Raw genomic sequence first — 14,533 nt, 5'->3', positions numbered from 1 at the left:
GCGGTGGTCCTTTCCCCGGAAGCTCCCACCCACGCACCCCATCTGATGCTGCATTAAAGCTCACTCATCCTGATGCTGACAGAGCGCTGAGGGTAAGCCAGGCCTGAAAGGGAAGTGCTGAGAGCCACAAGGGCCTCAACGCACCGGTGATTGCAGTGCTATTATCCTGCCAAGGCTAAGCTGCACATGAAAAGAAAAGAAGAAAAACTTCATCTGTCCAATTCAGTGGAACCAAAATGCTCAAACTCAATGTCAACTATGTAGACAGGCAGCGAGCCAACTCTGCTGTTCAGCCTTCTTCATGTTTACCTTGTGTTTAAATGGTGTCACATTAAAATACAGTTAACAAAGGCTTTTAGCAGAAGTGATTCTAGACATAAAGTGTCAGGAAATTTCCAGTCTGTATTAATACTACTTATAAAATCTGATTAGTGTCTTGAGGTTTGAAGGTGTTTCTTGGGGAAATGTCCCCTCCCTGTTCATTCACACATACTTTGTGGGGAGGGGGGTTTAAGAATTTTTTTTTATTGTTCTGGCTGCAGGTGCAAAGGCCAGGTAATAAAGAGGCATGCTTTAAATGCTGTGTTTTCAGTCAACAGAGTGCTAACCAGCCACACACAAGATAGCTTGAGCTGGTGTTAAGGTGTAGGCCTAACCTACCCTGCTGTGACATCAGCAGTGCAGATTGCATGGCAGGCTTGTCAAACCGGTGTTGGAGCAAGCAAGGGAGGTGACACAGATCAGACCGCCAGGAGAAACCCACCTGTGCTGCCGCCTTTAGGTGTGTACTCCTTCCTTACAATCGGTTTTCAACAATCTGAAACTTAACTCTTCACAAAAATTGCGCACATGGAAAGCTGCAGCGACTTTAGATGAAACGGATCATCAACAGAAACGAGGAAAGAGAAGACCTGACTGCGTGGAAACGAAGATATCCTACAATTTAGAGAGGATGGAAACGAATGGCATCGAAAAGAAAACAGGTAAGACACTTTAACGGGACTAAAAATTAAGTGCGTTTTGCAGTCGTCTGGATTACTGAACAATGGATAATCAGCTCACGGCATTGTGCAAATTAAAGTGGGAGAATAATTACATTCCCTACCTGTTGTCTTCATTTACAGAGGTTATTTATGTATTCTGTTGAGCGACGTGTGTTTGGGTAAGATGTCCTGAATACATTTCTTGGATTACTCTGCCAAAAGGTGTGGTCCCTTCCATCCACAGGCAAGTTTCACCTGGCTGCAATCACAAACAACTGCTGCCAAACCAAAACAGTCGACAGCCCCACCTAATGCAGATATTAAAACTAACTATTCAACAATGTTGAAACATTAAAACTTTCTCGTTTTATAAGAATTGGAGGATATGTTCGTTCACATGTTTGCATGTAATCCTTAGTAAACCTGGTCAAGTTTATTCAAATCACAGCAGCTGGCAGTACTGAGAAGTCACCGCTAGATGGAGCCCGTGAGTCAATATTTCCAGGAATCAACACGAATGAAGGTGTAGCATTATCTGACTAGTCAATATTGTTTTTCCATTCATTTAGAAATGGAATAAGTTCGCATTAACAAACATCACTTTGCCTGGAAACTGCGTGCGTAATGTAGTGTAATCTTGTGTCAATTATGCTACGAAGAAGATGTGCGGTGTCTCTGTTACAAGATTTGTTCCAGCAAGAAGTTGATGTGCCATAGGCTACATGAATTATTAAAAATAGGCTAGCTTAACATGTGATGACGATTTTCGGGCACTTATTCTTTCCCGAGTTTCCGACTTGTTGTTCCGACTTGAGCAGGTGTTCATGCGCATTTTACAACTCGAAAACTCATATTTCTGACGTGTCCAACACGTACATGAATGCACCACAAAAGATACCGCGGCTATTAAATACTGGCTGCATTCAAGTGCTCCTCGGATGCTCGGAGTTTCTAGATGGAGAAGTGATTCTTCTGTGTTCTAAAGTCATTAAAGTACACTCATGGATTTAAAGATTACATTAATTGTATTTACAGTTCAAAACTAAACTATGTGAAGCACAACTAAATGTTAAAGTCTTACATTACAAAAAAATAACAAATTAGCCCCCCCAAAAAAGCATATAGCCTATAATATGCAATGTGCAGTGTAATGGAAGTTGATACATTTTTGACAATCATGCCATCATTTACTTTCGTTACTTTCGTTAGACTACACCAGAATCCCCTCAACTTGATGGAGCTTTTGCTTGAATTTCCCCACGAGGAACACATTTTTCAGATTATTTCAACACCACATGAACGCGAGGTAACGGTTTCCGTAAACCTGTCAACTATGTCCCCTGAAGTGTCATGTGTAGCCTAATGCTTCAAAACAATAACAAGTTTACACATGTGATAGAAGTTGTGTACCACCTCACCTCCCCCTGCCGAGACATGCACTCATGTTTAGTTGTCAAAAGAGTTTTACGTGTCAGGCAAATCAGCTGACAGAGGAGAAGTGAACTTTGAGTGGGGATGGTTCACGCCCTTCCTCACACACCGTGCTCGGACCTGACAGCTGTGTGAACTCACATCGGCACCGTAGCCTGTCTGTACCTCTGGGCACCATGCATTGCCTGCAAAGAGAACCTGAACTCAGCAGATCTGAGGAATTCAAGCGCCATGCCAACAGCGAGAAGGTGATTCAAACGAACCTAAAGATCCTAGGTAGGCTGCATTGCACTTATTTGAACAGATTCTTGTAACAGATGTTACCGAGGGGTTAAAAACGGTCAAATGTCTTTTCTGCACAGTGTGGATCTTTAAAGGGATTTAAATGTGTGATATTTTGTATCTAAAATCTGTGATTTTTGTCATTCTCTTCCCATTTTGAAAACTGAATTGCCCTTCTGGGATAAATAAAGTTGTCTGACTCTGATTCTGAATCTGAATTTTCTATCCTGATGAGATACATGCATTGGACATGGTCAAAGGTTTCAGTCATCCACCATATGGTTCCTGTGAAATGGGAGTAAATGCAGCTACTTGGTGTTTAAACGGTCAAATTGTTTCACTGCGCTCCTCTGTTTCCCAGGCATGGAGGGAGATCGGGAACTCCAGTTCCTGCTGCAGGGGGGAGACCTCCTCAAGGTCCGTTCGTCATCCTGGAAGAAGACTCGCTTTTACAGACTCAAGGAGGACTTCAACACCATGTGGCACGAGTCGAAGAAAACCTTCAGGAGAAAGCAGACCTGTGAGTGCTGTCCGAGCAAACCACCCGAATGTGTGTGAGACCCCCCGCCGCCCCCCACAGAAAAAAACAACTCATGTACACATCTGTCAGTATACTGTGGTGGACATGCATCTCATACCTTCTCTTTACATGGCTTTAAACTCTGACTTAAAATCTCATTTTTGTTTCTGAACTCGTGGCACTAAAGTTGTCTGGTATAACTTTGGATGTGTATCCTTCCTGGATTATAAAAGTGAATCATAGTCATAAAACAAGAGGCCGTCTGAAAGTCCTTTTTACGATCACATTATTGTTCTTGATAGCAGGGATCTGTGTTCTGGGCGTGTTTTTTCAGATAGTGATTTTATTTTAGTGTCTGGACGAGTGGTGTCACATAAACTGTTCTCCTTCAGTCAAGTTAAAGAACTATAGTATGCTTTATCTTTATTTTTTGCACCATATGTTAGATTTAGCAACCCTTAAGAGGCAATATTAATGATATTAATAATAATAATAATTAACCCAATTTATACAGGACGAGTAGTTTAAAGTGCTTTGAAATAAACAGAAAACAGAAGACTTGAAATAAACCTGCAAAGTAAAAGAAGTGCAGATACTACAGGCTAAAACTAAGAACTCAAATGAATAAAACACAAATGAGGCACCAAGAAAAGCCAGAATAAGAAAATACAAGGAGCAGTATAATATAGAAAATGCCCTGAACTCATTTTGTCTCCATCATGGACAACACCCACCACCCTCTGCACAGCACCTTCACCAGGCTGAGGAGTGTGTTCAGTGGCACACTGCTGTCACAATCCTGTTCCACAGACAGACTTAAGAACTCTTTTGTCCTCCTGGCCATACGTCTGCACAACACCTCACGTTTATGGCAGGGGGAAAACACACACTTGGACTAAATCTTCCTTTTTCCATTTTCCCATCTGCACAGCTGTCCCAAGAGTCAGCCTCTAATGCTAACCTCACAATCCTTCAAATCGCACCTTTAATGTTTGCACTGCCTGTTATTTAATGTCTATTTTTTTGATAATTTTGCACTATTTTCTTTTTAAACATTGCTGTACATGTATAAACAACACAACTTCAGAAGGTCAACACTTTTTATTTTTTATATTCAGGTCTTATTACAGATTTATTTATTTTTATAGGTTCCTTTTTAACTGCACATATATTTTTATCCCTGCACGGGTTATGTACATTTCTTGTATAAATCTATTTTTAATTGCACAGGTTTAAGTTTGATTCGTCTAGGGGTATTCTTTAAATCTTTTTTTCAGGTTAATATATATGTCGGTTTTGTGGTTTAATTTGTAACAAATGTTTCATGTCATGTACGTCTTTGTAACCTGCTACTGGATGCTTTGAATTTCCCTCGGGATCAATAAAGTATCTATCTATCTATCTATCTATCTATCTATCTAGAACTTGTAATGTGACTGATGTAATCTGTAAACAGTAGGTTTATGTTTACAAAGCAGACAGGTCTGTGTCCCCTGAAGATACTGAAGTTATCTATTATGCTTTTGCTTCAGCAGACCGAGCTTTATTTCCTTCGCTTATTGATGTAATAAAAGTGTTAAATACCATTTCTTCTCCTGTCCTCAGTTTCCCTCGGTGACATCTCGGCGGTGCGGTTGGGGCGACAGTCAGAGGGCCTGAGGAAGAACACAGAGGAGCACGTGGAGGACCGCTGCTTCTCCATCGCCTTCAAGGGCCATCGTAAAAACCTTGACCTGATGGCCAGCTCCGAGGAGGAGGCCAAGATGTGGGTCAAGAGCCTGGATAAAATGTTGTTGAGCCTGAACAACCTCAGCCACCAGCAGAAGACAGAGCAGTATCCTTAACATTGCAGGAGAGGTAACACCGGGTTAGACAGGGTTAGGAGTCAGCCGGCTGACTGTTTCACCGATTTTAAAGCACAGAAGCAAAAAAGGAGGGGTGTAAGAAGATACTTGAGACATTTTATAATTGCAGTATAATACTTTACGATTCAGTTTGCTTTCACAAAACAATGTATACGTTTTTTTATGATAGTTAATGCAAGTTTTTTCATTAAGGAAAATGTTGATGTCCTTGCTCAGTCTACTGCAAAGATTTTCCATTTATCAGTTTGTGATAATTACAAATGAAATTCCATTGGTCTGTTTGCATGACTGAACGTGTTGTATCACGTAACACATTGTTTTGGCTGATCTTGCCAAATCACATCCTGTCATCATCATCATCTGCTCCTTACATCAAAAACCTTCCAGCTGGATCTACAGCTGCATGAGGAAAGCAGACAAGAACAACGACGATAAGCTGAGTGAGTCGGAGCTCAAAGATTTCTTACGTCTGATCAACATCGAGGTGGATGACGACTACGCAGAGGAGCTCTTCAAGGTGATTCTTTATTTTTCAAATCATGAGTTGATGTGCTCACTATCAAAAGATCCAGTTTTGAATATGAGATGTTTTCACCTGACCCTCCGCCCTCTTATTAGTAATAATACATCTTATTAATACAAAGCTGAGGTCATAATGATGGAGACCAACTCTGGTGTGGATCTGTCCGTCATACAGCAATGTGACAGTTCTAAATCTGGGTACCTGTCTGGAGAGGAGATCGAACATTTCTACGACCTGCTGACGCGTCGCGAGGAGATCGGCGTGATCTACGGGGAGTACGCTAAAACGAAAGGCTACATGAGTCCTGAGAACCTGGTGGACTTCCTGATGAAGGAGCAGAGAGAGAAAGCCACGCTTGCTGACGCACACAGCATCATCGAGAAGTACGAGCCCGATGAAAAGGGTCAGTGTCTTTGAGAAATAACGCCTTTTTTATTTCACCTCTTAAATTCTCTCGCTTCTCTCTTTAAGCTTTTCATCACACTCGGCATATTAATTTACATTTTATTCACTGTTGTTTTTGTGTTAAAATGGTGATGTAAATGACTTTTTCTAAGTTTCTAGTTTTTTTTAGATATTTACTGGTTAAGAAGTGAGCCTTCTTTAAGACACTGACTCAGTCCAAAGAGATTTGAACCACAGTGCAGAAACACGAGCTCACCTTATCCAGAATAGGGTTGTCTCAACACCAGAATCTTTAACTTTGATGTGATACTTGTAAAAATCAATCGCTTTTAAGGTGTAAAGATTCACATCGGTACTCTGAAAAATTAATTCACAATTAATATGGTGAATGTCAGCGGCTTTAGAGCAGAGGCGATTGGCAGCTGCAGAGCAAGATTTTGAAATTGAGGATGCAACACAGTCTTTGAAGCATTTTGGCTTCCTCAAAATTAAAGAGGTGAGAAGAAAACAGACAAGACAAAAACTGTGTGCAAATACTGTAAGAAGACAGGGAACAACATGATGCAACATTTAATCCTCAGCACAACAAGAAGCTCCAATCACTTCCCCTTGTTGCCAGAATAAAAACATTAAAAGGCCAAACCACACTGACAAGAGGGTCTGCAGCCCCTAAAGGAATCTTTTTCACTCATCATTTGTCTACAGTCTCATTTTATAAAGAGAATCGTATTGTGAATCCAGTATCGTAACGTATCGCGTTGAGTGAATCGTTACATTCTTAAACGATATTGATACTTCTTTAGATGCAAGACAAGTAGAAGTCCTAGTCACCTAACATCGGGTCATCAGAATCAAAATATTTCCCAGGTATTTGTGCTATTTAGACAGTGTGTAGGAGTTAACCTGCATGTTATGGTCATGAACAACAAGACTCAAAGGGTGCTTAGGTCTTCTATTGTTGTTGCCGTGTTATCAGAACAGGTATGGACGTTGTTTGACTTTTAATAGTGTCGTATCTAAGTTTGAAAGTGTGGTATCATGACAACCTCATCAATGGTTTAAAATGCACAGTTCAGATCCAAAGCGTTTCCAACGTGATGTAAAATCTTAACACAGTGGTCTCGATTTTCAGCAGGGAAAGTGTTCTGGTTTCAGTTTGTAGTACATTTAGAGTCCATGCTTTATTGACTAATTATGTATCAGCAGGCTTTCTATTGGACGATTATTGGCGATGATTGCCGATGTGTTCCTAGAATGGGGCTGAAACCAACTTGTATGTTTCAGTCCGTCCATGATGTAGCTGCCACAAAGCCATACTTTCTCGTAACACTATGGAAAAAAAAATTGCAGAAATCCCATGTTGAACAAAAGAGAAAACACTTGGTCAATAAAAGCACTTTGATAAAACAGTGATAAAACTCTATCAGTTGGACTTGGAAGTTGTAAAGTGGAACAACATACTTCTTCTCCTCCTCAGGTTTGTTGAGTAGATTGATAACACTCTGCTGTTTGTGCACTATGGAGCTAAACTCAGGAAGCTTTAGCTTAGCTTCGCTAACATTTCGCCCTAAGACAGGGGGCAATGTTAGCCTGTCTGTGCCCAATGTAAAGAAGTCTAAAGGTACCTCAAAGTGTCGTGTGCTATTTATTGTCCTGCTCTGATGACTAACTTTACATGGAGGGGAGATATTTTCAAGATAAAACAAAAACTGAGGGATCACTGCAGAGCACAGCATGACTAAGTGGTGATGACACATGCACCACTTTAGCGATTTACAAGTCAAACATCCTGTTTCAACACCAGCCCGTCACTTACATTTACCTTTTGTTGGCAAGTAGATCCTATGAATATTAACCTAGAAGATTAATACCCGTAGGATGCAATGATAGGAGTCTATTTAGTGTCACAGGTGAATAATAAGTCATGTGTCAGTGAAATGAGCACAATCAGATATGTAACACTCTTACACTTTGCTGTGGGTCAATAATTACTCAGCGCTCACGACATCATTCTGCCTTTGCTCGTTTGTTTTTTTCCAGCCAAGCAGAACAAGCTGCTGTCCAAAGATGGCTTCCTCATGTACCTGCACCATCCGGAGGCCTTGGTGCTCAATCCCGATCACAGAGAGTTGTACCAGGACATGAGCCAGCCCCTCAGCCACTACTTCATCTCCTCCTCACACAACACCTACCTGATGGAGGACCAGCTCAAAGGGCCCAGCAGCACGGAGGCGTACATCAAGTAAGATCAGCTGTCCCGTGGTTAGAAGAATCTGTTCCTTCAGCTTCTGAATGCAGCTGCTGTCGTTTTACTTAAGTGATAAAATCACATCAGTCTGCAGATGTTTTTCCTTCTTTGGTTTCTTTCTCTCTTTCTGACTTGATCAAACGAGGCTGACAAATGCAGGGTGTCTATTCCCTGGTAGATGTTTGTTCAAATTCTGTCAATTCTCGAGACACATTCATCACAGCTTGGATTTGATATCAACTTCAGCTCTGCTGAGTCAGAGCTGGCTGTTAAATATTAAGCTTGGACTCTTGGTTCCTTTTTCCTGTCCTGGGTAACCAAAACAATTCTTTTTAGCCTATATTAGTCTAATAACTCCTCCTGTAAATTGCACAATAATTCCTCCTCAACTAGGAGACATACAGGTTTTTCTGAAAGTGTCTAGTCATGTGAACATCGTGTAAACCGGATAAAGGATTTAGTCATCTGACATCTGCAACAGCAGAGCTAAAGCTACCAGATAAGCTTGCAGTGGATGAAGGAGCGTAAGAAGAATTGATTTAAGTTTGAATTGGTAAGACCTTCGTAGATGATTCGGCTCTGACTGTGAACTAACAAGCTCACTGAGGAAATCACTCAGGTGATCACCACTTTATATGTCATCTTCTAACATGTTTTTGAATTGAGAGTTTTTCCTGATTTCACTCAAGTTTATTGAGCGTCCAGATGTTGGTCACTCTGACCTTCATTGATTTGATCCGTTTAATTTGCATCGTTTTGATCAGTGCTCGTCTCGTTGACTTGCCTGTGTGCTTTGTGTGCTTTGTGTTATTCTTGAGAATAACTTTGTAACATGAGTTTAGAAAAGTGCTCTATGAATAAAGATGACTATTATTAGTATTATAAGAAAGAAGCTAGCAGCACCTCAGCTCAAAGCCCATTCTGACATACTGTGAGCTGAGCAGGTTTGGAATAACATTGATTGAAATGTAAAGTTCTTTATTCAGTGTTTCTGTTGAAGTCAGCAGGTCTATTAGTTTTATGGAGGTGCAGCCCTTTAGTGATATTTTTAAGCTTCCAACAGAAAGATACAGTTACATTAGTTTCAACTGTGCATCGTGCCAATGCTGTCGTTTCTTTAGTACTCGGAGTTAAGGAGTAACAGAAAGTGCAGACCTTTAACTGACAAAATGCCAAATGTGGATATCTTGTGATTTGAATTCTGGACTTTTCGGGTGAAGCCTCTATGATCTATGATAACACGTACTTGGTCTCTTTAAATGTGAGGTCTCTAGAGCGAAGGTTTAGGCTTCTTACAAAGCCTTTACTCTCGGCTCTAAAGCTAACTGTGTCTCTGTCAGGGCTCTGCTGAAGGGCTGCCGCTGCGTAGAGCTCGACTGCTGGGATGGCTCGGACGATGAGCCCATGATCTACCACGGCTACACCCTCACCTCCCAGATCCTCTTTAAAGACGCCATCAAAGCCATTAAGGAGTACGCTTTCAAGGTGCGTTTTGTGGCGTTGCTTTTTTTTTAGCTGTATCTGGAATATTAAAGAAAAAAAGTTTCCAATAATACTTTTGTTTTTCTGTTTTCCTTTTCTGTATTCTTTGCTCCCAGACGTCAGAGTACCCGGTGATCATCTCCTTGGAGAATCACTGCAGTGTGGAGCAGCAGGAAGTCATGGCCCATCACCTGAGCTCCATCCTGGGCAGCGCTCTGGTCACCTCCCCCCTGGGTGAAGGCATGCCCAAAGAGTTCCCTTCTCCTGAGGTTTGTGTTTCATTATATTTGTACCTTCATGATGCTTTCAATTAGCAACTGCTCCCACAGCTACACTGTTTGCTTTTGTGTGTGTGTTCACATACCTCCAGGAGCTGAAGGGGAAGTTCCTGATCAAAGGGAAGAGGTTAAACAAACTGGAAGTCATGTACGCTCCCGATGACGAGGCAGCCGACGACACCGACGTCACAGAGGAGGAAGAGTCGAATGATGAAGAGGAGGAGGAGGAGAAAAACAAGGTGAGAATAACAACAAAAAAAACAGTAAGAGGTTAAGACGTTTTTTTAAACTGCACCAGATGTTACTTTTGTGCTCAGATTGAATTTTGATTTAACAGAAGCAGAAAAAGAAGCTGAAACTGGCCAAATCGCTGTCTGATATGGTGATCTACTGTAAAAGCGTCCACTTTCACGGCTTCGAAGACGCGAGGAACAACCTGAGCTTCTACGAGATGTCGTCCTTCAAAGAGGGGAAGGCCATGGAGCTGGCCGAGGAGTCTGGTGAGGACGACTTCAGCCTGAATTTACTGTATTGATTTATCTCAAGAAGTTACATGTTCATCAATTTCTACAAATAACTTACTGGTGTTTCACTAAAAATGCTCATTAGATTACTTATGAAGTTATAATAGAAGGCTGTCCAGGACACGCTCCTCATTTTTTCCATCTTCGAGTCTTGTAATTATGATGTTTGAACAGTTTTTTGTTTTGGTTAAGAAATCATTTGACACATTTTTTCAGATTTCAGAAGACATCGTTCATAATATGCACCCTGAGGTATGATGATAGGAAACGAAACGCTAACTCTCGGCTGAGTAGATAACTCTGTGTGTTCTCTGCAGCTAATGCCTACATCCATCACAATGTGGAGAAGCTGAGCCGCATCTATCCAGCCGGCTCCAGGACCAACTCCTCCAACTACAACCCTGTTCCTCTGTGGAACGCTGGCTGTCAGATCGGTACGTGATACTGACACAAAAGAAGGAACTAAAAGCTCTCGCATGCACAATGGCGTCTGAAAAGAACAATTAAAAGTCTTTAGATTTAGTTTATGACTCACCTCATGTTCTTATCACTTCTTTTTCAGTGGCCTTAAACTTCCAGACAACCTGCCCCGACATGGACGTGAATCAGGGCAGATTCCTAGTTAACGGCAAGACCGGCTACATCCTGAAACCGCCCTACATGAGGGACGTGAACACAGAGTTTGACCCCATCACCCTGACCCGGGGAGACTGGCTGAAGCACAAGACGCTACATGTCATGGTGTGTGTTTTATAATGTTACATAATGTCCAAGCAGTTGCTGTAGTTTGTTGTTAGAAGATCTTCTAATATCTCACACCATGTTCCCTCTGCTTGTCCTCAGATTATATCGGCCCAGCAGCTCCCTAAAGTGAACAATAGCAAGTCCTCCATCCTGGACCCGCTGGTTAAAGTGGAGGTGTTAGGAGTGCCGGCTGATAATGCTGAGAAAGAGACCAATCACATGGAAAACAACGGTACCTGTTCCTTTCAAACATATTAACAAAGCTTTTAGAATTAGAAGTTTATATACTTGCACATCTTTAAACTTTGAAGATTACAAGTTGCAACATTTACATTTTGCTCATAGCAGTGATGGTGTTTGATATTCATCAGTGTGTAACTTCAATTTAATCTGGAGCAGTTGTAGAATATGCCTCATCAGGCTGTTGCCTCAATTACCCAGAATGCAATGCAGCCACAGTGTATGAAGTATGATGGGTCAAGTCTCTGCCTACCCTGTGTATCTCTCTTTAAGACATAAAAACACACATCTGCAACGAGTGTGTTTATCATAGACTGGATAAAAAATGGACGTCGTCTCAGTGGCGTCATTGGTTGCTGAAAAGGCGTTATGAAGCCCAGTGATGGCAGCGGCCATATTGGAAATGCCGTCTCAATGTGACTTTTGATCATCTAGAAAAAAGAGGTGGAGTGAGGTGGGCTTTAGGCCTCCTGACAAACAGCAGTTATTTAACAGTAACTCTTAAGCGTAATAAAATAAAAACTGATGAGTTAAAGACAAACATGTCAACCCCTTACAGTGTGTACAAATGAAGAATTTAGATGTTGAAGCCAAATTATTTTTCTTTTTTTTTGCCCTTCCACGTGGGCTTCGTTTTTCAGCAGTGGAGGGTGTTTATGCCCTCTGAGGGTCTTTGCAATGCAGTCTGGGAAAGATGGAAAGGCTTTCAAGCACCTTGTGATGAATGCTGGTACTAACTGGTACATTTTTTCTCTTCTTTTGAAGGTTTTAATCCAACATGGAATGAAAACTTTCAGTTTGACGTGTTCGTGCCGGACCTGGCTATGGTGCGCTTCGTTGTTGAAGACTACGACTCGACGTCGTCCAACGAGTTTGTTGGACAGTACACACTTCCTTTTAACAGCTTGAAAATGGGTAAGTTCTTTGACTCATTGTGGACATTTTTAAGGATTTGTCAGGATAATTTTATCCTCTCTGTAACCCGGAGAGTAACCTCACCGGCAGATCTTTTGTTTTGACACAGAAACGGGAGCTGTCTCTTTTTCACAGCTTACATAGAGAATTCAATTCAGTCCCTGCACAAAGAGCTCCTTGTATTCTCTTTTTTCTGATTACACTTTTGTGCTCTTACACAGGCTACAGACATGTTCCTCTGCTCAACAAGAATGGAGACCTGCTCCCCTCAGCTGGACTCTTTGTACACATCATGATCGTCGATGCAGAGTAAGAAGTCACAGACTCTCTGCAGGACGCCTCTCTCCATAGCACGGCCATTTTGCAGCTGGTTTGATCTGGATTTAATGCCCTCTTTTTTTTTCTTTTTTTTTTTTTAGCTTTTTAGTGTGAGTTCATGATTCACTTATTGGCTTCATTCCAGTAGTTTGAGCAGCTGCTCTGAATCGTTCTTCTCAAGGGACAGTAGAGTCATCGACATCGGGACTTCTGTGTATTAGATGAGTGTATGCGTGCAAATACGACACATGATATAATTTTTAATGCTCAAAACAAACGGTATGATTTTGTTTGTACGAGTTGTATTAGTGTTTGTCTATTTCAATCTTTTTGTCCTTTTTCTGAATCCGTAGCATCAGAAGCCAACATAATAAACGATGATGTGCTTTGTCTTAATCAGTAGCAATATCAGTCAATGAATCATTATTTTTTATGTGACGTCATCACGACTTTATCTTTTTGTAAATCGAGATGAAAATTAAAGTTTTAAACACTAACACCTGTCCTGATCTTTTTCTGTTCTTCTTTCCAAACACTGTTTCAACCATCATCAAAACTCTTTCCTATGAATCTCCAGGCGTCTCTTCTAGAGGTACCAGGTGAAACAATGGAGCTGTATTGTTCTTAACCTACATATAATTGTGTGTGCAGTGCATACAATAGGTCATTAGTTACTGTCTTTATGCAAACAGGATAGAAAGAAACCTGTTTGGTCTCTTTCTATTGCTTCAGTCTTTCACTGTAAAGTGGTTACCTGATGACCTTTGGATGGAAACACCTTTAGTAAACATGGCGTCAGTCCAACAATCAGAAGGAAGTCAAGGAGGTGTTGAACATGAATGCACAATTCAGTGGTAAACTGTCAGCTGAACGGCCTGATGCCCTTTGTCTAATGTAACAATATCCAACGCCACACGATCTAAATGTAAAGGTCATCAATATTTCATAGAAACACAGACATGACGTCTTGTTTGTAAAAGGGGATGCTGTCGATGACTTCCCTTTGGATGATAAACACACTCTGCAGTTTGACTTTAACTCATGAGATGTTTCTGAAGTCTTTCAGGACGAAAGGGAACTGAAAGCTCTCAAAACACTCTGCTTTACCCAAGAACAAAAGTAACAGCATTAGCAGCTAGCTAGTGAACATGGTGGAGCCCTTAGCTGCTAAAGAGACCAATAGTAAGAGTGAATACTGAGTTTAGATTTATTCAGATGGATGAAACTTTCCAAACAAATGGCAGTAATGCTCTATATCTCCGTCTAAAAATAATAATAATTTATACTTTATTAATCCCCCAAGGGGAAATTCAGTTTTACACTCTGTCTAGTTAACATGCTACACAAACATAGGCCGAAATACACAAACATGATCCTATGGACATGCATTAATGGAGAGGTCTCAGAGCGAGGGGGCTGCCCACAGTGAGCGCTCCAGAGCAGTTTTTTGGGGTTCGGTGCCTTGCTCAAGTGCACCTCGGCAGTGCTCAGGAAGTGGACTAGCACCTCTCCAGCTACAAAATCAATATCCAGACTTGGTCCGTGCCGGGACTTGGACTGACAACCCTCTGATTCCCAACCCAAGTCCCTACAGACTGAGCTACTGCCACGCCCAAAAAAGAAAAAGAAACGCTCTTTAAAAAGATTGTCAATGTCTGAGTAAGAAGACGCTAAATGTTGTGTTGATAGTTTTCTCCTGTGCTTTAAAGTGGGCAAATAGGAAATTAATGAAGACTAATGGTGGGGTTAGATATTCTGGATGCACTTTTTCTTCT

The 14,533-nt window shown here is 41.3% G+C and overlaps 1 protein-coding gene across 7 annotated transcripts; it reads left to right on the top strand.

The window, feature by feature from the left end:
* The first annotated feature begins 624 nt into the window (after nt 1–624).
* Nucleotides 625–13,255, top strand: LOC109996897 (1-phosphatidylinositol 4,5-bisphosphate phosphodiesterase delta-1-like). 7 transcript variants are annotated; one of them, XM_065953774.1, is made up of 15 exons: nt 625–983; nt 3,058–3,246; nt 4,822–5,050; nt 5,469–5,598; nt 5,779–6,007; nt 8,050–8,251; nt 9,598–9,742; nt 9,856–10,008; nt 10,110–10,256; nt 10,355–10,517; nt 10,859–10,975; nt 11,104–11,282; nt 11,385–11,517; nt 12,291–12,440; nt 12,662–13,255. In XM_065953774.1, the coding sequence occupies exons 1-15, from the start codon at nt 953–955 to the stop codon at nt 12,751–12,753; spliced, it is 2,289 nt and encodes a 762-aa protein (XP_065809846.1). In that variant the 5' UTR covers nt 625–952; the 3' UTR covers nt 12,754–13,255. The 7 variants fall into 7 exon arrangements, with proteins under 7 accessions (XP_065809846.1, XP_065809847.1, XP_065809843.1 ...); XM_065953775.1 differs by having other exon boundaries at nt 626–983; nt 3,058–3,216; XM_065953771.1 differs by lacking the exon at nt 625–983 and adding an exon at nt 2,426–2,690 and having other exon boundaries at nt 10,358–10,517.
* Nucleotides 13,256–14,533: the final 1,278 nt, after the last annotated feature.

Source organism: Labrus bergylta, chromosome 4, assembly GCF_963930695.1.
Source record: "Labrus bergylta chromosome 4, fLabBer1.1, whole genome shotgun sequence".
Classification (NCBI taxonomy): Eukaryota; Metazoa; Chordata; class Actinopteri; order Labriformes; family Labridae; genus Labrus; species Labrus bergylta.
Note: the sequence above shows the minus strand (reverse complement) of the source record. Positions and strands in the feature narration are given on the sequence as shown.

What these genes read in the sequence shown, in the direction of transcription:
- LOC109996897 (XM_065953770.1), top strand. Translation starts at nt 2,591, where the DNA reads ATGCATTGCCTGCAAAGAGAACCTGAACTCAGCAGATCTGAGGAATTC. An exon ending in CACCAGCAGAAGACAGAGCA is followed by an intron (nt 5,051 to 5,468) that starts GTATCCTTAACA and finishes AAAACCTTCCAG; the next exon opens with CTGGATCTACAGCTGCATGA. An exon ending in TTAAGGAGTACGCTTTCAAG is followed by an intron (nt 9,743 to 9,855) that starts GTGCGTTTTGTG and finishes CTTTGCTCCCAG; the next exon opens with ACGTCAGAGTACCCGGTGAT.